The 22,977-nt window shown below is 46.6% G+C and overlaps 2 protein-coding genes across 2 annotated transcripts; both read left to right on the top strand.

The window, feature by feature from the left end:
- The first annotated feature begins 109 nt into the window (after positions 1 to 109).
- Positions 110 to 3,678, top strand: lrrc57 (leucine rich repeat containing 57). The gene is made up of 7 exons (XM_046413146.1): positions 110 to 267; positions 485 to 581; positions 746 to 890; positions 1,479 to 1,614; positions 1,741 to 2,009; positions 2,808 to 2,993; positions 3,163 to 3,678. Exons 3-7 carry the CDS (start codon positions 807 to 809, stop codon positions 3,202 to 3,204), a joined length of 717 nt encoding a protein of 238 aa, XP_046269102.1. The 5' UTR covers positions 110 to 267; positions 485 to 581; positions 746 to 806; the 3' UTR covers positions 3,205 to 3,678.
- A 2,835-nt stretch (positions 3,679 to 6,513) lies between these two features.
- Positions 6,514 to 21,896, top strand: tyro3 (TYRO3 protein tyrosine kinase). The gene is made up of 19 exons (XM_046413800.1): positions 6,514 to 6,843; positions 8,361 to 8,544; positions 9,520 to 9,620; positions 9,698 to 9,868; positions 11,093 to 11,179; positions 11,591 to 11,706; positions 11,806 to 11,986; positions 12,847 to 12,989; positions 13,137 to 13,275; positions 13,379 to 13,502; positions 14,195 to 14,289; positions 15,791 to 15,886; positions 16,192 to 16,272; positions 16,386 to 16,478; positions 16,573 to 16,694; positions 17,133 to 17,242; positions 17,399 to 17,558; positions 17,645 to 17,781; positions 18,211 to 21,896. The coding sequence occupies exons 1-19, from the start codon at positions 6,780 to 6,782 to the stop codon at positions 18,650 to 18,652; spliced, it is 2,646 nt and encodes an 881-aa protein (XP_046269756.1). The 5' UTR covers positions 6,514 to 6,779; the 3' UTR covers positions 18,653 to 21,896.
- Positions 21,897 to 22,977: the final 1,081 nt, after the last annotated feature.

The following is a 22,977-nucleotide window of genomic DNA, read 5'->3' as shown; positions in this document are numbered from 1 at the left end:
TGTGATCTCTTAGTGACGTTGACTGATTAGTTTTCAACGTTTTTATTCGTACTCGTTCATATGAACGGTGTGAACCACAGAGGGAGACTGCGCATGCCCAGGCGTGACGTGTTCCCTCAGCTGTGCCACTCGGCTCAGAGCTGTGGGACTCCACTGAAACAGGGCGGCCACACTTTGCTCTGTACACTTTCAGCTGTATTCACACATTTTATCAGACAGTATTCGAAAGATTCGGACGAATGGCTCCATTTTAATGTTTTCTTTGATGTAAGTAAAACCTTCGTGCTTCCTGTTTGTTTAGCTGTTTGGCGGCGGCTAGCAGGCTAACGTTGCTGTGTCGCTCCCGCCCGTAAACATTGCGTGGTGTCCACGGCTTGTTTGTGAGTTAGTTTAACAGCACAGTAACATCGGTCACGGCAGCTAAATGCTAATGAATCTCTCCCAGCAGCCTGTTGCTTGTTGTTGACGACTCTGGTCTCTGCAGGGATTTTACCGTGTGATCTCATTAACACCGACCGGAAGAGGAGGAGCACCAGCACCGTTAAAGCCGTCATCCCGGGACTGATATCGACCACGTCCTGGTTGGATATGAGCTTTATTAGCTATATTAGCTTCACTCCAATTCAGAGAATTTCCCCTCTCTGGGACTAATATTAACCAATAAAGGCCCATCTAATCTCGTCTTATCTAATTTTACTGCTGTAAACCAACAGTGCAGCTGAATCTCCGGTGCTTTTGTCCGCAGTGAGGTGGAGTGACAGACAGACCGACAGACAGACAGGGGGGTGCCTGGCTGCGGGGTCCAGATGGGGAACAGCGCACTGAAGTCTCACCTGGAAACCTCCCAGAAGACTGGAGTGTTCCAGCTGACAGCGAAGGGACTGCAGGAAGTGAGAGCCACACCTGCTCAGCCTGTCATCATGTTTACAGTGAAACACATCAAAGATCTGTGCTGATCCAGACTCAGAAATAATCTGCTGTTCTGACCACATTTACACAGAAACCAAAGTGTTGACACATCATCTGACCGTACTGGAACAAACACACACAATCACGCAAGCCAACCTGAGAAATAAACAATAAATAACATGTTGATGTTGGAGCGTTTGAAGCTCGCTACAGGAACACAGCTGTCGCCACGGTAAACGTTTCCGTTGTGGCCCAGATCACGCAAACTGTGCGAGTGACCGACCGCAGCCTGCAGACAGACTTTGTTCTGGTTGATGAATGGATTGATTAACACGATCAGTGAAGCCGTTTGAAGGTGAAGCTTCTGGTCATTCTCTGCTGCTGGTTTGTGAGGAAATAATAAACACTTTAATCAGTAACAGTAAACACATTCAGTCGTCTCTGGCCATAACGTGCAGCTGCTCTTCTTCTGTCTTCTGGGTGCTTTGTCTCCTCATTGGTTCTCCAGGCTCTTCGTGCGTCAAAACGTGTGTGGACTTTGGATTAATTTCAGTCTTTTTGTGTTCCAGTTTCCAGAGGAGCTGCAACGACTCACCAGTAACCTGCGGACGGTGGATCTGTCCGGGAACAAGATCGAGGTACTTCCTGCCGCTGTTGAAAACTTCCTGCAGCTCAAGAGTCTGACGCTCAACTCCAACAGGCTCAGTGAGTGTCTTCCAAAAGCAGCAGAAAGTCTGAGATCAGTTTGCAGATGGGGTGACGGGTATTTGACCACAACCCCGTCCCAACCGTCATGTGACATCCAGATGTGTGTTTTGTTTCTGTCCTCAGCCTCCCTCCCCAGTGAGATCTCGAAGCTGAAGAAGCTAGAGACTCTCAGTCTGAATGGGAACCGGATCCAGCAGCTGCCCCCGACTCTGGGCCAGCTCAAAGCTCTCCGGACCCTCAGTCTGTCTGGGAACCTGATCTCAGAGTTCCCCTCTGGACTGGGAACCCTGAGGCATCTGGACCTGCTGGATCTGTCCCACAACAAGATCCAGAATGTCCCTTCAGACGTGTCAGAACTGCAGGCCATCGAGATCAACCTCAACCAGAACCAGGTACTGTACCTGGGCTGTCGCAGGTCAGAGACATTATTCACTTTGATGACTTGGGACTTAAGGATCGTTTTTATATGAAGCTCGGTTTGTATCTGACTTTGTGCTGGACGGAGAAGACGTGACATGACATCAGAAGTCACATGGTGTCTCTGTCCAATAATATGTTCGCATGTGCCACCACTCCAGGCTGTAAATGATGTGATAGGATGACGCTGATCTGAGTTCTGCTGTTTTCATTTACATAAAAGAAATGATTATGAATTATGATTATGAATCTGCGTTTTCTGAACATGCAGGAACCTGCAACAAACCAGAACCTTTCAGATACCCTTCACCCAATCCTGAAAAACACCTGAAGGTTACTGGGGCTCATGGTTTCCTCAGACTCATACTCCCACGATTTCAGACTCATACTCCCACGATGCACCACAGAGCGACACAGGAAATCATTCCTGCCTGTCGCCATCAAACTGTTAAACTCAGCACTGTGACGGACACACTCACTGTATATATACAATGTACATATTGGCTTTTTTACACATGCACATACCTGTATTTTAAATTTTCTTAAAAATTTGAATACAGTTTTTTGTAAATACCTGTACTTTGAGATTTTAGTTTTGTTTATCCTATCTTTATTAAATTTATCCTATTTTTTATACTCTGCACTTTTCTCCTTTCTTGGTCGGGAATACTGCATGTGCAATGTCTGTAAAAACAAGAATTTCCCTCCAGGGATTAATAAAGGAATTCTGATTCTGATTCTGATTCTGATTCTTCTTCATCCTCTTTCTCCAGATCTCCATCCTGTCAGCAGAGGTGTCTCTGTGTCCCCGCCTGAAGGTCCTCCGTCTGGAGGAGAACTGTCTGGAGCTGTCTGCCATCCCTCTGTCCATCTTAAGGGACTCACAGGTGTCTCTCTTCTCTGTGGAGGGAAACCTGTTCGAGGTGAAGAAGCTCCGAGACCTGGATGGATACGACAAGGTCAGACCAGCCTCCTGTGGTGCTGACTTCAGGCTGCCTGGGGGACAAAAATCAGATAATCTAACAGACTTCTTCAGCTCTGATTATATTCATCACGCAGTAATTTGGTCTGTAACGGTCTCTGCTGGTTCTTGCTGGTCTCTGATGGTCTTTGTTGTTTCCTCCACAGTACATGGAGCGTTTCACAGCCACCAAGAAGAAGTTTGCGTGAAGGCATTTGCCTGGTGAGTCTGCACCTCAGGACAGCACCTGGAGACGGGGTCAGCAGAGACTCCACCCATTGCCGCTGCTGAAAAACAGACCACATACAACTGGGACAGTCCCCCCTCACATGCCTCCCCCTCGCTCCCTCTGGCTGCCAGACTGCAAACTGAGACAAAGAGGACATCTGTCCAACACCAAGACCTGCTGCTTCCGGTCTGATTTATCCTATAGATGGACGGACACACGGAAACCTGGAGGACATGAAGAAACAGATTTAACCAAGAGAAGAAGAAACCTTCACTGAACTGAAACATTAACACAATGCTTGTTGATTCTCTGATATTTAATGTTTGTCTTTAAATTATTTTTTTTCTTTAACGGTAACTTTCATCTGAATGTCTCTCTTAGAACCGCTGACGTAAATAAAGATCGATGGTCGTCTCCCAGATACGAGAGCTGCCATCTTGTTCTGGTGATGTCATTTGAAGCCAGAGTCTGTGCAGTAGTGATCGGGGGGCGGAGTCGTAGTATCACTTTCCCGTCAGGACACCCGGCTGAGCCAATCAGGAGCAGCACTCAGCTGTCACTCATGACGCTTCAGCCCCTTTTTATAGCATCAAATAACTCATTAAAACCAAACTGAAGAAAAATCACTTGAACAAAAACGTTGTGATAAGAACGACTGAAATGACAGAAACCATCACCACCAGGGGGCGATGCGGATGTCATGTCCTCCATCTTTATATACGGTCAGTGGTTGGAATAAACAGTTTATGGAGACTCGTGGCTCCACAGTGTGTTGAATGAAAGTGTGTTAAGCTTCTTCATTTCCACCAGAACAGAAGGAAAAAAAATCAAATTACAGCTGAAAGAGAAAATCTGGTTCCAGACTGTCAAACCTCTGCTGCTGTTCTGTGGATGATTAATGCAGACAGAAACATTTCAGCCACCTGCAGTGAAACACCTGAGCAATCAGAGCAGCTTATCAGTGACTTCTGCTCACTGATTGGCTTATTTCACATCATTTCACATTATGGAGTATTTTTACATTCATCTGAAATGTTTGAACTGTTAATATTTGAAGTAAAGCTAAGAGTAAAGCAGTTAAAGGGCCAGTCCGCCTGTTTTCACTGGTCATTGAGGGAGACTTCTCAGGCTCTGCAGGTGAAGCTCACTGATAGGACGAAGCCAGTCAGAAGGAAACAGGAAGTGATGTCTGTTGTCAGACCATCCGGCAGTCAGATCGTTATGTTCTGTAGGCGCTAACGCACGCTTAATAGACAAGTCAAAGTTTAATTTTATTGTCTTATTTCACAAGAATGAACTGCACCCAAATGTCTCAAAGTGTTTGTCTTGTGTTTCTGCTGACAGGAACCAGAAGCTTCTGATCCAGTTTGTCCAAAGTCTTCTTGCTGTCCTCATCGAGTATTACTGATTATTATTGATTATTGTTGATTGTTTTAAACAAACTTTGCAGGATAACAGACTGTCAAAACCTCTGGTGGATTCCACAGATTCTGGTTCAGTCCAGCTGTTCAGTCTTGGATGAAGTACTCAGATGTTTTACTGAGGTAAAAGTACTAATGCTACAGTGTAGACACACTCTGTTAGAAGTAAAAGTCCCGCATTAAAAATGTAATAAAAGTATCAAAAGTAAAAGCACAAATGGCTCCCTTCAAAGTGTTGCATTTGTCATACATGTATCATCAGCGGGGGAAAGTAAGTAAGCAAGTATATTTCCTCAAATACTGTAGTTCAGTACAAATCTGAGGTACTTTACTAGAGTATTTCCCCTTTAACAAGACTGGGGAGGAGGAGGCAGAAACAGGACAGCCCTGTTGTATGCCTGTCTCCTGATAAAACCTCTGTGTAGCAACATTTCTCAGTTTTACTGAACTATTACCATTTGTATAACGAGTTTTCGTCGCATTGAAAAAAATATTAAAAAACGTGCCTTTTACTCATGAAACCTGACTGACTTTCATCAATTATCGAGTCCAAAACTCCTTTAAATCACTTAGCAAAAATTAAAGCAAATAATTTATAGTCATTGTTTAGTAGAGTTACCAATAAGAAGCAAGTCCTGTTTGGGTTTAGGTATTAGACTAATTAATAAAGTTAATTAGTCTATAAAGTTCATCTTAACCCCTGTGTCATGGTGGCAGGAAGTTCTGCCCTCGCAGTGCTTTCAGTAAAAACACTAAAAAGAAACGGTGCCAACAGCTCGGAAAACTCTTTATAAAATTCTGAGCTAATGCCGTCATTCCCAGGTGATCTACTATTTTTAAGATTTGGCATCTTGCACCTCCTGCTGCCTGATTTGGGAATCACACATCAACTTCTGGGCGGAAGTAATACTTCTGATAGAATCAATAGTTCTGCAACTAAAATCGATAGCACAGCATTGTAATCACATTTGGTTTTGTAAAGAGAGGAAAAGTAGTTGTAACAAAAGTTGGATATCTTTTCCTAACTATTAGTACCATGGTCAGTCGTCGATCAGCGGTTAGGGTGTCGGACCCGTAACCGATGGATCGCTGGTTCGATTCCCCGTCCCGGTGTCCATGGCTGAGGTACCCTTGAGCAAGGTACCTAACCCCCACTGCTCCCCGGGCGCTGCACGCGGTCGCCCACTGCCCCGGGTTTGCTGTGTGTGTGTGCACGTCACTTGGGTGGGTTAAATGCAGAGAACAAATTTCGTTGGAGTGAGTTCCCTCCAATGACAAAATATGTCACTTTAATCTTTAATTTAATCTTTTAATCTTTAATCATGTTTAACTCAAGTAAAGAGTTGTGCTTGGCTCTTGATTTCTCCAGTTTAAAACAACATGAGGTCATCTGCTCTCCCTGAGAGCGCTCTGAGAGCTGGTCTCACCAGCAGGTGGCGGTCATGCGCAGTCAGTCCATCATTATATTCACACGCACACACACCTACGCACACACATACAAACACACGCACGCACACACACACGCCCTCTCCATCGACATTACTGGAGGGAATGAGAGCACCAACTAATGTGAAGCCAGACGGAATGTAAACTACACTTCCGATTTACCTGATTATTTTTTATTTTTACTTAAAAGCTTAAAATAGTTTATTTTAGTATTATTTTAAAGACCCCATGAGACTTTTTTTCGGATAATGTAAATAAAAGGAGGGGAGAAACTCTAAACGAAATGCAACATATATGGAAAACGCAGGATTTTTTTAAAATTCAGTTTCCTTTTATTGTGAAAGCAGTTCCGTGTTATTTCCGGCGTGGTCGCGTTTCACCGTGTAACTTGCCGTCAGTCTGCGCTCAGAGAAAGCCGTGAATGTGTGTGAAAGTGCTCGTGCAGCCTGAAAACAGACTGAATGAACTTCCTGCGCTTTTCGCTCCTTCAGCGAAGCAGAAGTAAACTTTGATTTGTAATCCGTTTGTTTTCCGTTCGCCTCATGATTTGAACGGCTGCGCTTCCCTCCGGTGGAAACCCTGTTTGTCCAGCTGGAAATGAGGCTCCAGTGAGGGAGTGCGAGCCGAGCCGAGCCGAGCCGAGCCGAGCTGAGCCGTTTAATGTGCTACACACAGAGATAATGAGGAGATGACGCCGTTTCTGTGGATTCTTCTGTTTTTACTGCGGGGCCGTGAAGGCACCTGTGCAAACGGTGAGTGGGAATTGGTTCGTTTAAGGACCGAACAAGCTTCAACTCGAACATTAACTTGTGCCCTTTTGGCCGCAGTTCGGCTCCCGTTAGTAGAGCAAAAACATGGTTGAATGTACGTTTTATGAAGTGGAGTTCAAAACACACGACTTTCTGCAAATATTGACCCGTGATCAGACACACGCTAAAACTGTAAATAAATCTTAACGAGCCTTCCACTCGGCATACACTCAGTACAGCAAGCAGCAGTTTACATAAAGCAATGTGCAACTTCTTTTCTGTTTCGACTGCTGCTCAGAGAGCTTGGATCAGTTAACACCTAAAACTCTAAAGGAAATAAGTTGCTTGTTGGTTCGTTGTATGTATCCCGAATTAACACGGAGACAGGTGTGAAAATAAAGTCGTGTAAGATTTGTCCCGTCTTTCATAAAAAGAGGCTAACCAGCGAAGGAATCATAATTTTCGACATTTTTGAACGGAGCCTGGCGTGAGGACTCAGGCCGCGTAGCTGAAGAGCACTGGGCAAAGTGCAGGTTCGTGACCGTCTCTGAGGGGACGCGAGGGAATGTGAGCGCCGTAGTCTTCATTATTCCACCACCACCATTCCAAGAATTCAGCAGGGAAATAAAGAAGGTAGCTTAGAATTAATATTTTTAACCGGAAATTCACTAATGACAAAATAATTAAAATCTTGAACAAAACTTTAACAACTCAATGTGACATTTTAATAATAATAATAATAATACTGAAATAAAAGCAGCTGTTAGGCTGTCTGTGTGTGTGTGTGTGTGTGTGTGTGTGTGTGTGTGTGTGTGTGTGTGTGTGAGAGTGAGTGTGTGTGTGTGAGAGTGAGTGAGTGAGTGTGTGTGTGTGTGTGTGGTCACGATGCTGCAGGATATTAAATCAAACTCTCATCTTTCGCTTCATGGCTCCATTTCAGTGTTTGGTACTTGGTGATGTCACCAGCAGAGAGAAGTGACGTGTTGGCCGGTGACAGTGGCTGATGATGTCATCGCTTTCAGTGATGTCAGCCACTCACTGCAGACTTTCAGTTCTTGTTTTTTTTCCCAGCATGCCTCTGTTAAACTGTGAGCTTCTCGGGCGTGAGGCCTTTGGGCTCAAACTGAATGTTTGGGGCTTTTGGACTGCTGGTCGCGGACATTTGAAGACGTCACTTTGGACCGTTTGAAGGAGGAGGACGTTCAGCTCGGCGATCAGTTCGCTGAGCGTTTGCGCCGTAGTCTTGTTTCAGGTTCTTCCGCTGACATCCAGGTGGCGCTAACATGGCTAAAACATGAACAGCCCTCACCTTTCAGTTTGCAGGAAGAACAAAAAGTGGAATAAAAGCAAACAATGAGCTTCCTGTCTGAGCAGGAACGTGTCGACGAGGAGGCCGTAGCCGTCCTCTCATTCACACGTGAAGCTGTCCCTCACGTTGTCCTTCATTTGACCTTTGACTGTCATCTGGTTGGCCTCCGCCTCCTCTGCCCTCCTTTAACGGCCTCTCCTCTCTGCTGCAGGTGTGTCGTTCACGAAGCACCCGACCAATCAGACGGTGTCTCAGGGGAACGCGGCGCGGCTGGGCTGTGCGGTTCAGGGAGTGACGGAGCCCGACATCGTGTGGATGAAGGACGGAGAGAAACTGTACAGCACCGACCAGATGTTCATCACCCTGGGAGAGCAGCACTGGGAGACCTACCACAGGTCGGTCCACACGGCCGGAGAGCGATCGATCGATCGATCAGCACGTCGATCAATGCGGCGTCGCAGATTTGGCTTTGCCTCAGCTGTTTCAAATCAGTTTGTGTAATATTTCAGTCATGTGGGTGAAGTCTGACTCGGTCAAACACAGCAGCTGTTTGTACATGAAGTACTTCACTGTAGTATTTGTCCGGTGCGTCCATCACGTGTGTTTTCTGTGTGTCCAGCATGTCAAACCAGTTGAAAACCTGATGGAGTCTGGTTGAAGTTCTGTGACGGCTGTTGGTGTTTCTGCTCTGTTTGAAGCTTAAACAGCACATTTACAGTAAATAGAGGCAGAGCAGCAGCTGGCTCGTCCTCCTTGTCCTCCTCCTCGTCCTCCTTGTCCTCCTCCTCGTCCTTGTCCTCCTCCTCCTCCTCTCCTCCTCCTCCTCCTCCTCGTCCTCCTTGTCCTCCTCCTCCTCCTCCTCGTCCTTGTCCTCCTCCTCCTCCTCGTCCTCCTACTCTCCTCCTCCTCGTCCTTGTCCTTCTCCTCCTCCTCCTCGTCCTTGTCCTCCTCCTCTCCTCCTCCTCGTCCTTGTCCTCCTCCTCTCCCTTGTCCTCCTCCTCCTCTCCTCCTCCTCGTCCTTGTCCTTCTCCTCTCCTCCCCTCCTCCTCCTCGTCCTTGTCCTCCTCCTCCTCCTCGTCCTCCTACTCTCCTCCTCCTCGTCCTTGTCCTTCTCCTCCTCCTCCTCGTCCTTGTCCTCCTCCTCTCCTCCTCCTCGTCCTTGTCCTCCTCCTCTCCCTTGTCCTCCTCCTCTCCTCCTCCTCCTCGTCCTTGTCCTCCTCCTCTCCTCCTCTCCTCCTCCTCCACCTCCTCCTCCTCGTCCTCCTCCTCCTCGTCCTCGTCCTTGTCCTCTGGTTCCGGTTTGGTTTCTGGTTGCAGTGTAGACTCTGCGTCCTGCTGCGGTCCTGACGTTCTGTGTGTTCTTTTTCCAGTGTGAAGTCGGTCCAGCAGCAGGATGCGGGGCAGTACTGGTGTGAGGTCGAGTTCCACGGCCTGACGTTCTCCTCTGAGCGAGCCTGGATCACGGTGGAAGGTGAGGACCACCTGTTTCCTCCTCTGTCTTCTTCACTTCCTCTCAGAGTCCCCTCATGTTCTGTCTGTGGTCTGCAGGTGTCCCCCACTTTGTCCAGGAGCCACAGGACGTGGCCACGTTCCCCAACGTTCCCTTCAACCTCACCTGTGAAGCCATTGGCCCCCCGGAGCCCGTGGAGGTGCTGTGGTGGCTGGGCGGGATCCAGGAGGGAGGCCCTAGACCGTCCCCCTCTGTCCTCCATGTCCCAGGTCAGAAAGTCTTCTGCTGTCCAGTGTGTGATTGAAGCTGAGAGGCTTGAAGGACAGCCTCTCTGGTGCATGGTGGGAAATGTAGGCCTCTGTGTTTTCTGACTGAAAGTCAGGACTTTATCTCCACCAGGTGAATGACTTCCATGATGAGAAGAATCACGTGATCAGCAGCTGATCAATAACTGTCACAGAATCACTGCGTGTGTTTACAGTGCAGGCTGATCCAGGATCTGCTGTTAGTCACCAGAGAGCTATTACCTCATTGTAATGTAGTTCTGCACACGCACACACACACACACACACACACATGCACGTGCGTGTGGCTTCCTGTGGTGTGAGTCAGACACATGTGAGTGTTGGAATTAACACAAAGGTCAGTCCTGGCGGGTGGAGTGAGTTCAGCCTCACAGGTCACCAGAAGAAGAAAAGCACAACAAGTACGTCTGTCTGCTGATGAACATTCATCATCCTTCAACTGACAGGAAGGTCAAAACTATCAAAATAAGAGCCAGGGTGAAGAAAGTAGACTATGGAGTCAAATGACCTTGAAGCTGTTTTGATAGTATGTGTGTGTGTGTGTGTGTGTGTGTGTGTGTGTGTCTGCTGTGGTTTCTTCTGTCAAATGGATTTTTCTACAATTACACACACACACACACACACACACACACTCTGTATTTCCTTTCAGTGACTCGTGTTGTTTTACAGAACGTTTCCCTCTAAATCGAAATGAAACTGATTGATTTTAATCATGTGACTCAGAACTGTGAGCTGATTGGATGAGGTACAGGTGGTCAGCTTGGGGCATCACATTGATACCAGAGCTGGATGGACACCTGTCAGAAGTCAAGTTTTCATCCACACGTAGTGCAGACTTCAACCACCTGACAGAAACTGAACGTGTTTCCATTTGTTTCTGCAGAGTGAAGTATCTGAACACGTTTGTGTTCATGTATTGCTGGGTACTTTATAGTAATACATCCTAATTTATTGGCTGATCAGATTCAAGAGTCATGAAGTAATCAGTACTATCTCCTTCTGAACAACAACAAATGGAAATACTCAAGTAAGGCGCAAGTACCTCATTACCAGATGTACTTAGTCACACGTGTGGACAGCAGGCTAAGGAAGCTAAAAGAATCATGGTGATTAACTGGAGGAAATCCCAGATCTACAGATCAATAACTTCCTGCCTGCCTCTCTCTCTCTCTGCCTGTCTGTCTGCAGGAGTGAACAGCAGTGTGAAGTTTTACTGTGAGGCGAAGAACGCCAGAGGAATCTCAGTCTCCAGAACTGGAACAGTTCACATTAAAGGTGAGTTCACCTGCTGGAGCTTTGCTGTCACACCAGTCGTCACTTAGCTGCAGCACTTATGGATTAGAAAAGTGAAGGTGTGTTTGAAACCAGCACTTTGCGTCTGTCATCTCAGCTTCGTGCGTCATAAACTCTGTGCTATTCAGATGAACATTCAGCTTTAATTCAAACCCTGTCCTGCAAGCTGTCTCATTTTAGCGACATTAGCGCAGCCCAAGAAGCACTGGTGCTAATGCTAACGTTAGCATGTCATTACAAACATTAGTTCTGATGCTAATGTTAGCACAGCTTTAGAGGCAGCTCCGTGTTCTGTTTCAACATGTGGACGAACTCTTACACCTGCTGGAACTTGTTACTGTTGCTGAGCTGTGATTGGGTGATCGCTCTCTGGGGGCGGGGTCTCTGTCTCAGTGTTGCCAGCAGCTCCAGTTGGGCTGCAGGTTCAGAGGATGGTGGACAACAATGTCACGTTGTCATGGAAACCAGGATTCACTGGGCACTCTGAGCTGTCCAGCTGCATCATCCAGGTAAAAACACACACACACACACAGACAGGTGGGCCGATAGGAAACTAATCATCAGAACATCATTCTGAACCAGCATCTGTCCTTCCTCCTCCTCTTCAGCTGTCGAGGCGTTCAGTCCGACGGGGTGACCTCCCTCAGCAGGAGGTTCTGGTTCCTCCTCACCTGCAGGTTCTGTCTGGTCTGAGGAGTCACTCTAACTACAGCGTCAGGGTGTCCTGTGTCAACGAGGTGGGACCGTCCCCCTTCTCCTCCTGGCTGCACTTCCAGACACCTGAGTCAGGTGAGAGACGTGGGGAGCTGATAATATTCATTCAATGGAGAGAGACTGGTGCTGTTTGGCGGTGGTTCAGGAGCAGGCCTCGTTTTTCTTCATCAGAGTGAATGTTTGTATAAAAAGTCAGTCAGATTATTTCCTCATCTTCATCTTCATCTTCTGGAAACTTCAGATCAGAGACCTGCTGTTGCTGGCTTCCTGTTTGCTCTGAGACTCGGGAGTTGGAAGCTGAGAGCTGTTTAGTTGTTTTTGAGTGTGTGTGTGTGTGTGTGTGTGTGTGTGCGCTGGTGGTCCAGCTGGAGTTTTTCCAGTAGATTCCAGTCCTCTCCGTACAATCAGCTTTTGTTTGTGGCCTCAATCCATATGAAAGGACTGTGCTGCAGCCTCTGTAGTGCCCCCTACAGGCTGCACTGTGAACACTGACCTCAGACCAGCTGCAGCTTGTCTCTTACATTTAGATCACCCTGCAGGGAGTTTGTCACACAGGTGTTTGTCCATCTCAGTGAGCACCTCAGCAACTCTCGGTCTGGTCAAACAGAAGCAAGTCTGGGACCTGGTGTGCGGATCTGAGACCTGGTCTAACAGTGCCATGTCTCCTGTCTACACTGACAGACGAGCATCTGTCTGGTTGCATGTGAACATCCCACACTAACCAGGGGCTTATGACTCAGCGTCCTTTTAGGATGTTTTTGGTAACTTTGTCTCTATGTTGATGAGTCCAGATTGTGTCTCACTGTGCTGAAACTGTCCTGCTTTCTTCTTCTGTGAAACTTTGGGACACTGTGTGAAATGTAAACAAAAACCCTCTGGAAACTAAAGCCTGCCGCAGACTGACTCCAGCTCACTGTGTGTCGTCCCGCCCTCAGTGCCCTCGGAGGCCCCCAGGAACCTGACGTTTGAGCTGTCGGAGCAGCAGCTGACTCTGAACTGGGCCACACTGCAGGACGAGGAGCTGCAGGGCAGACTGCTGGCCTACAAGGTGCAGTGGACTCTGGGAGGAGAAGCTCAGGTGAGAGCGATCACATGACCTCACACACATACAGACACACTCACACACTGTTGAGTGTTAAATAAAGGTGTGTGTGTTGTCAGAAGATGTGTGTGTCAGGTCACATGAAAACACTGTAAGCCTGTGTGTGTGTGTGTGTGTGTGTAGGAGCCTCTGCTGTTTAAGGAGAACTCGGCTCAGCTGTCTGGAGGAGGACGTTTCTTTAACGCCTCTTTCCAGGTGTCAGCCTGTACCTCAGTGGGCTGTGGACCCTGGAGCCCTCCGGTTCTGGTGCTGCCCACCTCAGGTAGGCAGCACACCTGACACATGTGACGTCCCTGCTCAATTTCTGGGTTCTGAAATGATTACCTTGTGGTTTCTGATATGATTGGCCCCCGTTGGTCCCTCAGTGCAGGTCAAGGCCCAGCGGAGCCACATGTGGGTCGGCCTGCTGCTCGGTCTGCTGGTGGCCACCGTGGTCGGACTGCTGCTCACTGTCCTCGCTCGCCGCCGTGGAAAAGAGACGCAGTTTGGGTATAAAAACTCTGACAGACACTCATCCTCCAGTCTCAGGTTCAGACTTGAACCAACAGGGCAGCGTGATGTGAAGCCAAACCGGCAGTGAGTTGCTCATCAGTGAGCCACACTGCTGCTCCTCCATCAACACAAACTGTGGATTCATCCGCAGCTGAACATAGTCCTCAGCATGTGCACTGTTTCCTACAGTGAGCAGCTCATGATCATGAACCTTTTTAAAAATGAAGCTAAAGATTTCCACCAGAAGAAGAAGAAGAAGAAGAAGAATCACTTTATTGGCAGTATATATATTTTTACACACACACACTGAATTCGTCTTCTGCATTTGACCCATCCTTAGTTGAACACACACATGCAACATCCAGCAAATTACATGCAGTGAAACACACACAGGAGCAGTGGGCAGCATCAGGCGCCCGGGGAGCAAACTGGGGGGTTAAGTGCCTTGCTCAAGGGCACATCAGCTGGCTAATGAAGGGGGGGGAGCATTTTTCACATTAGTCACTCCACCACACCCAAATTTTTCCGGTGGAGGAATCGAACTGGTGACCCTCGGATCACAAGCCGCTTCTCCAACCTGTAGGCCACAGCGTGTTGCTGTTTGAGTCCAGACATGAGATTGGAAACACAAATATGCCAGACTGCTACTTAAACCTTTAAACAAACTCTGTCTGTGTCTGTGTCTTCAGGTCAGCCTTCAAGCCTCCAGGTCCTGAAAGTTCGGTTTCCTTCACGGCTGCTCGGTCCTTCAACAGAAGCTGTGCTGAGCTGCAGGAGTCGACACGTGAGTGCAGTGATCAAAGTCTGTCGTGATTGTCTTCGTGCTGAAGTGTCACAGTGTCGCTCTGTCAGAGTTTCAAAGTTTTCCAAACTCCTTTAAAACTTTTTCAGTAAAATGACTCTAACAGACAGACTGACGGACAGTCTGTTGACAGAAAACACTGCTGCCCGTATTGATAGACTCACCTCAGGCCTGTATTTACCTGCAGCCTCTCGGCCAATCAAATCCATCTGTCTGACAGAGCAACAACAGCACAACCCACAGACTTCCTGGAACTCAGAATCCGATGGGTGACAAACATCTAAATGGTTCTAAATGTCCCGCCTGCTGGTCAGCAGGAGATACTGCAGCTTAACTGCAAAGACATGGCTAGACACCACTCAGCAGAACATAAAACTAACAAATCTGAATTTACAGATGAGTGCTGATGATGTCCCACCTGAGCGTCTGTCTCCAGGTGTTGTCAAGAGGTTAATTGTCAATTCAGTAGTAGAGTTTACAGTAGTACAGTGAACAGTGAAATGAGACCACGTTCCTCCAGAGATCAGGTGCTTCACCTCACGAGAAGTTAGATACAACCTGTACATAACTGTGCTAAACAGTAACACAGACCAGAACCCGGTTCTGTGTGGAGGGTGTGGTAGGACAGTCGGTGTGAACAGCGTGCAGTGCTGTGTTGTGTGATGACCATCAGTCCATCCTCTGAGAACTGAGTCTCATGGCTTAGTGTCTTTAGTGTCTCCAGGGTGGCGTCTCATTAATGTCCTCAAGTGATGTCACTGGAGTTGTGCAGAAAGAAAGAAGTGAGCTGACCAGACTTAGCAGTGCACACACAGCAGTCTGCTACCCAGCTGTCAGAGAGACAGGGGCATTGTGGATAATGTAGGCAGCAGATTTTCAATTCAATTTTATTTATGCACCTTTTACAATCAAAATTGTCTCTAGATGCTTTACAGAGCCTGAACTCCGAGCAAGCAGACAGTGGCAAGGAAAAACTCCCTTTTAACAGGAAGAAACCCTGAGCAGGACCCGACTCACAAGGGAGAACCATCCTGCTGATAGTCGGCCGGGTGAAGGAGGAGAAGAAGAGGTAGACAGGACAGAGAGGATGAAAGAGAGAGAGAGAGAAACATGCAGTAAACATCATACGACAGGCAGATGTTGACAGTAGACACTGGGTTTGTCACTGGGTTTGTCAGAGGATGCAGTTCAACATGTAGATCTGGATGGAGAGAAACCTGCAGAAAGATACAGAGAGAGAAAGAAAGAGAGGGAGAGACACAAGACTACGAGGACAACTGGACACACAGTTAGTGACATAAAATAATGAATTATATGTTGATCTGATGAGGGGAGAGGAAGAAGAGGAGAGGAGGTGAGGAAGATGTTAAACAAAACGAGGACGTTTCAGCTTCTGCTGCGTCCATTTTTATAATTTTAGTTTTCAGCTGTTCATTAAGAGCCTGGCAGGAGTGTGATGGTGTATGTGTGTGTCTCCCCCCAGTGGACAGTCTTGGCATTAATGATGACCTGAAGAACAAGCTGCAGGATGTTCTGATCCCAGAGAGGCTCCTAACACTGGGACACATGCTGGGGAAAGGTAGAACACACACTCTGTCCTGTACTCATCTGTCCAACAGTCTCTCAGTGTCCCGTTTATTAGGAACCCCAGCTCAGTGTCACAGCCTCGTCCAGCAGTCCTGGAATCAGTTTGTGCTACTGTCAAGCTGACCCTCACTGACAAACAGGTGGACAAAATAATAGAAACACCTGTTATTTCACCATTTAAACCAGAGTAATGCTTGGCTCTTTAATTATGTCCAAATGAATCCAGAATTTTGAGACTTCCTGCAGCAGAGTAAGCACACATGGAAATGAAGGTTTCATCTGTGTGTACCTGTGCAGGTGAGTTCGGCTCAGTGCGGGAGGCCTTCCTCAAGGCGGAGGACTCGTCCGTCCAAAAGGTGGCGGTCAAAGTGCTGAAAAGTGAGTGAGAGTTTCTTCTTCTTCAGTTTGTTTAAATCAGTTGAGGCATCATTTGACTAACTCCAGCGTGTGTGTGTGTGTGTGTGTGTGTGTGTGTGTGTGTGTGAGACCAGCTGACGTCACTTCGTCAGGTGACATTGAGCAGTGTCTGAAGGAGGCGGCTTACATGAAGGACTTCGACCATCCCAATGTTATCCAGCTCATTGGTAACACACATACACACACACACACACACACACACACGTATAAACAGGGGTCAAAGGTCAGGTGCTTTGACTGACAGTTCCTCCTGTCAAATAGGAGTGAGCCTTCACCGACGTCCTGGCCAGCGGCTGCCGATCCCAATGGTGGTCCTTCCGTTCATGAAGCACGGAGACCTGCACACCTTCCTGCTGCTGTCCCGGCTGGGAGATCAGCCTTTTGTAAGCCTTTAAAGGAACATCCCGCAGTTTTTCATGTCATGCAGGTCCCCTGCAGAGAGGACTGCTGGTTAAACTCCTGCACATCGTAAAGATTAATCTTTTCTCTCTGGCTGCAGTTTCTTCCTCTCTGATGTCTTGTGATTGCTGTTAAGCTGCTGTCAGTTAAACTCAACACTTCCTGGGCTTTTCACATTAAAAGTCTCTATGCAGCTCAAAGAGCAAAATCTTCCTTTCACTATTCGATACAAACATGATGACATTATGAATGAACCCGCAGGTCGGACATGTCCTGTGTGGTTCTGTGTCAGTGGACACACTGCGCTGTTTGCTTTCCTTCTTCAGCTCCAACCTGGATGGACATTTGGCTTCAGTTTTCATGTGAATGATTTAATGAACCGAGAGATGTACAGCTGTCTTCTTGTCTGTGTCCGTCCTTAGGACCTGTCACTGCAGACACTGCTGCAGTTCATGTTGGACATATCTCGGGGGATGGAGTATCTCAGCAGCAGGAACATCATCCACAGAGACCTCGCCGCCCGCAACTGCATGTCAGTCCACCAATCAAGTCTAAGAACCATCAGACATGGCCACACGTTCATATGAGAACTTTTCTCCCAATACTTTTTTCTGTGTTTATCTCTGGTGTTCATTAGTCTCAGTTAAACGACTGAACGTGTGTGTGTGTGTGTGTGTGTGTGTGTCAGGCTGAATGAGAACATGATGGTGTGTGTTGCAGACTTTGGTCTCTCTAAGAAGATCTACAGTGGAGATTATTACCGGCAGGGTTCTGTCTCCAAGCTGCCTGTGAAGTGGATCGCTCTGGAGAGTCTGGCTGACAACGTGTACACCACCCAGAGCGATGTGGTACACACACACACACACACACACACACACACACACACAGGCTGGCTTGTGTCACACCACACACTTACACTGGTTTCCTGTGTCAGTGGGCTTTTGGCGTGACGATGTGGGAGATCATGACTCGAGGTCAGACTCCGTATCCTGGCGTGGAGAACTCTGAGATCTATGAGTATCTGATCAAAGGAGAACGACTAAAGAAACCTCTGGACTGCAGAGACGACATGTGAGTCCCACACACACCAACTTCTAAACATCTAAACACACACACTGTAACACACTCACAGCGTCACGGTTACACGTTCCAACACATTCCACGGAAAGGCTTTTTACCCCCTCGCTTTAGCCTGCCAGGCTGTCTCACTGGTGACTGAGTGTCCGGTCTAATATTCTCTGCATCAGGTCAGAGTGCAGGTCCTGGTCAGGATCTGCCAATGACTGATGCACACTCACAGCCTGAGAGGAAACTCTTAGTTTCTTTTGTCCGTCCTGACTTTTTAACCTCTAAACATTTTGGCTCTTTCTGAAACTCTCAGGCTTGTTTCCCTCACATCAGTAAGGGGTCCAGTAAGACTCTTCTGTTCTGGTCTTTGCAGAGTCCCAGTGGTTTAAACTCTGTGTTGATTCCTTTCTTCTTCTGTGGTGTTCCTGGCAGTTATGAGATCATGCACAGCTGTTGGAGTCCCGTCCCTAAATGTCGTCCCAGTTTCCAACATCTGGTTGGTCAGCTGGAAGGACTGTGGCTCAACCTGTCCCCTGCCCCCCCAATGAAAGAGCCTTTACTCTACGTCAACCTGGAGGGGGACGAGGGGGAGCCGGTCCGAGAGGGAGTCTGGGCCTTTGGGCCAGAGGAGACCACAGCAGCTGGGGCCTTGAACTGGAGCGTCCCCTGGCAGCACAGGCCGGAGGACGAGGAGAAGGACTGGCTGATGGTGGGGTCCGGGGCCGCACTGGCCATTGGAGGAGACTACAGATACATCATTGGTCCCTGTGGAGCCCCCGAGGAGGACGAGGAGGAAGGAGTAGAAGGGAGAACAGTGAACACTTTACAGGGGGACGTCGGAGAGGACGAAGACGATATCGTCATTAATGTGTGAGTAGAGACTGACCAATCACAGTGCTTCTCCTCCATGTGAGTCATCTGATTGGAGAGAGGCGCTCACTTTACAGCACTGAGCAACAGCAGGCAGGTGGAAAGTGAAGGTACCCACTGGCTCATAAAAGCACCAACACACACCATCAGTACCCGTGAACCGTGTTCCAGCTCGTCCACTCCCTGATGACGGCTCAGCTCCTCCCACAAACTGGACATCTGACCTGCTATATGGGACATATTAGCCTAGCTTAGCACAAAAACTGGAAGTAGGAGGAAACTGTTAGCTCCTGTTGTAATAAAAGACCAGCAGACAGTCTTACCTTCTGGCTGGGCTGAAGGTGGATTATGAGCCATTTGTTTGCAGGGTTCTCTTTGGGTCTTGGATGCAACAAGACGGGACAGAGACAAAGCCTTTGGTTTTATTTCACAAGATGCAAACTAAAATAAAGTGCAGCTCAAAAAGAACATCAACACATTTAAAAATTGCTGCAGCAGCTCAGGCTCAGGCACAAACTCCTGCTTGTCATGTTGTAGTTTCTGCCCTGTCTTTGTGGTGGACCTGCTGCCCACTTTCAGACTGTGACTTGCTCTTGGACCAGTTTCAGTCATTCTTCTCTACTGTTTGGTTCCAGCAGACAGATGTGATCCAGCCGTGACCTTCAAACATTTAAAACTCATCAGGTGGAAACATCTGAGAGTTTATTGGATTTTTCCTGATTTTTCCTTTCAGTTTGTTGAGGACTTTGTGTTGGTGAAATGACTCGTTAACTAACAAACTCGAGATGTGGTGACAGCTTATATTCAGTGTGTTCATGTTTGACGAGGGTCCTCTGGTGTAACAGGCTCTAATATCTTGGACTTCTTCTGCTGCAGTTTCTTGTCACTCTGAGTCTGATTGACTCTGACACGTCAAACTCTAACTGTTTCAGTGAACTGAGAGTCCCTACGAACTCCTAAACTCTGCAGCTGGAAAACCTGACACCACAGAAGACAGAATTTACTGTCTGGACATTTTAAATTGATGTGGTTAATGTACCAACAGTATCATCACGCGATCCCTCTGGAGGTTTCAGGCACACACTTTGGCCTTGGTCCACACACTGTCTTGAGACCAGACTGATAACAGGTTCAGGATCTGCACGGCAGCTGATCCTCTGTAGACTGAAGCCATGAGATGTGGCTGAAAGCTCCAGGTCAAACCAGCTGGGTGAACTTTTACTGTCAGCAGGGATGTTAGGTCTTTTCACAGACAAGAAACTTGACAGTATTTTTGTTAAATTCAACTTTATTCAGCGTCACATAATGTCATCTTTCCGTGGTTTTCATAAGCAACATTAATCAGGGTTAAAATCAGCGCAGCAAACACAGCTCTCCTTCAGAGGCACAACTAAAATCAATCAATCAGTCGACTGAAAATGAATCTCTTACACATATGAGATGAGTACCAGTAGAGCAGTCTGTCAGGTGGGGTTCTCCATCTGGTGCAAGAACGATCGAATGTGGGCATCATTTGACTGGAGTTTCAGTACTGAATTATTTTGGTTTCGGCCTGACACTCTTTGAAATAAGTGATTCACAGCTTAATTTACATGAATCTGGTACTTTTCTTTGCCTTTTATGAAACTAAACTAAGAATCAATAACTGGTCTCCAGATGAAGACTTTTGGACATTTTTCACTGTTTTGAGGTTTAAAGTGAGACTGTGTAACGTCTGCGGACTGGTTCATGTCAGACCCTGACCTAACAGGAGGACAAGAGCTGACTGCAGCCCATCAGCGATGCACCGTCTGGTATTCCGCTATCTGCTGATGAATTTTAAAATGTTTTTTTTTCATGTTTGGAGCAGAAACAATTGTATTTTTATTTTTATTTTTTTTTATCTGTAGCAGCTCTAATCACTGATATGACTGATTCCAGCTTCTGTTCTCAGTTTTATTTTCCTTGTTTATGGTGGTAAACTAAATGACTCTGGAGTTTGGACTGTTGGATGGACAAAACAAGACATCTGACAACTCGGACTCTGAGTTGGACTTTTTTCATCATTTTCTGGCATTTCTAGGATTATATTACAGCTGTGTGTTTGATGGAAAAGTGCAATATCAACTGCAAGTCCTCAGTTGATCTTAAGTTAAAATCCAGTTTTGAAGCCTCAGTATGGAACCAATTTCCTGCCAGAACATCACAAACAAAATATGTTGTACAAGTTCACTGACCAACATCAACAAACTAATACATTTTGTTTCAAATATGTAATTTGTAGGAGATGAATGTAATATAAAAAATATCTTGTGACTTTTAGCACAGCTTTTCTGCCATGACTATGCTCAGGATTTTCTCACAATATCCTTAGCAGTTTGCCCTCCACAGCAGCAGATGGCGACACAAGTCCTTTTAAAGAGTTGAGTGAGATTTTATGATAAGGGGTATGTTGCTGTTAGTAAAGTTCTTAGTTGAACTGACTCATAGCACCACCTGCTGTTGGGAAGTACTCAGGACATTTGTGAGAAAATCCTGAGCAAAGTCATGTGATGTGTTGTCTTAGTGGGATGTTTGTGATTGTAAGACATATTAATATGTTGTCTTTCTCTTTGATAGATTTGTTTGGATTGTTGTGTTGTTTGTATTTGTAAATCATGTTAATTTTTTGTCAGGATACAGCAGGGGGTTGGGGGGGCCAACAGCACACGCTTGCCCCTGGGCCCTTGTAGTGGATAAGTCAGGCCCTGACTGCTGTATTATTTTGTAAATTGAAACTTTGCTGCTTTAAACCGACTCCCTTGCAGACTAACAATGAAGTGAAGCTGTTTTTTTTTAACTACCTGAAGCGTCTCACTGCAAACAGCACTGCACGATTTCCTTTAGAAGTTCACTGATTTTTACACTAAACAACATGCTGTACATTTGAGACAGGTGTACTGTGAGGATGTAACACTGTCTTTTAGAAACCTGGGATGTTTTATTGGACCTGGAGTTTACCTGTTTGTATTTTGGTTGAGGCTGCATAACTAAAAGAATTTTCTGCTCTCATGTTTGAACTAAACTTTGATTTTGTTGGGATGTCAAGGGACAGTATGTTTTAACATGTTAGATATTTTTTATGTTGATATTTAAACAGAAATCGACCTGAATTTGTGTCACCTGAATTTATCCATGACCATACTTGAAGCTGACGTCTCCCACTGACTACAGAGCTGTACACACAGCCGATGTGAGATTCTTACATGAATAAAGTGTTACCTGCTTCACATTGACTTCTCTGTTGTTTCATATCAGCAGCTTTAGCATTTGCCATCCTTTTCCAAACTTTTACCCATTTGCATTTTCTCAACAAGACAAAATCACATCAACATCACAGCTTGAACTAAACCAAACTCTAAAGAATGAGAGGAAAGGCTTCCACACTTTCACAACGTATTAACTTGCTTGTGGACGAGGTCAGCTTTTCACCTCGTTTCCCCTGTGCCATAACACTTTCCCCTGTTTTCCAGCGTACTGGTGCTGTGGCAGACTTCCAGCAAATCAACAAGACCCGCTGGGGCAATAAAGACGGAAAGGCTAAGGCGCCACACGGTGCTGTTCCCGGTCTGATCGTACCTCCTTCCAGCAGACATCAGAGAGTGTTTCAATGATGGATGACAAGATTGGTACAAGATGAGTTTCATGCTGATGACAGCGAGAGCAGATCTTCTCTAACGCCGCAGGGTGGTCTTTTTTAACTCCAACAAACAAGACCTAACGTGTATCGATGCCGTCCTCTACAGGTGCTGACCACTGAGGTGACTTAAAGAAGAGGAGATGCATAGCAAGCTGGACTGAACTGGGTGTCAGGCCTCTGCTGTCTTCAGAGTTCTCTTCCACATCTTAAGGCCTCATCTAGAAGAGTTGGTGACATTATGATGTAGGCTGTAACAGGCAATAGAGGGAATTAAACTGACACCTTATTTTCCATTGTGTTCATCATACTGCCAGGTTTCTGTCAGGTTTCGTCTGCTGAGAGGTGGTGGGCAGAATACACACGATGACCTATTATTGAGGTAAAACTGAGATACTCGATAAAACTCTGAATACTGGAAGCCCAACAACAGAAGTCTGACAAGTTACCAAGAGGTCTGAGTTCAAGGCTCTGCTGGAAAATAATAAAGTCATAACATTCAGTAACAGAGGGGCTCAGATCATGTCCTAAAAAAACAAGGAAAGTAGTCTGGACTCCAGTCCAGTAAAACTAATATCAGAAACCCATTCAGCCAAAGCAATACTACAAACTGTAAGAATACTGCATTATAACAAAAACACCTACACTCAGTTATTTCTCAGTAAAACTACAAA

This window comes from Scatophagus argus, chromosome 15, assembly GCF_020382885.2.
Source record: "Scatophagus argus isolate fScaArg1 chromosome 15, fScaArg1.pri, whole genome shotgun sequence".
In the NCBI taxonomy this organism is placed as follows: Eukaryota; Metazoa; Chordata; class Actinopteri; family Scatophagidae; genus Scatophagus; species Scatophagus argus.
This window is presented reverse-complemented; position numbering and strand designations above follow the sequence as displayed.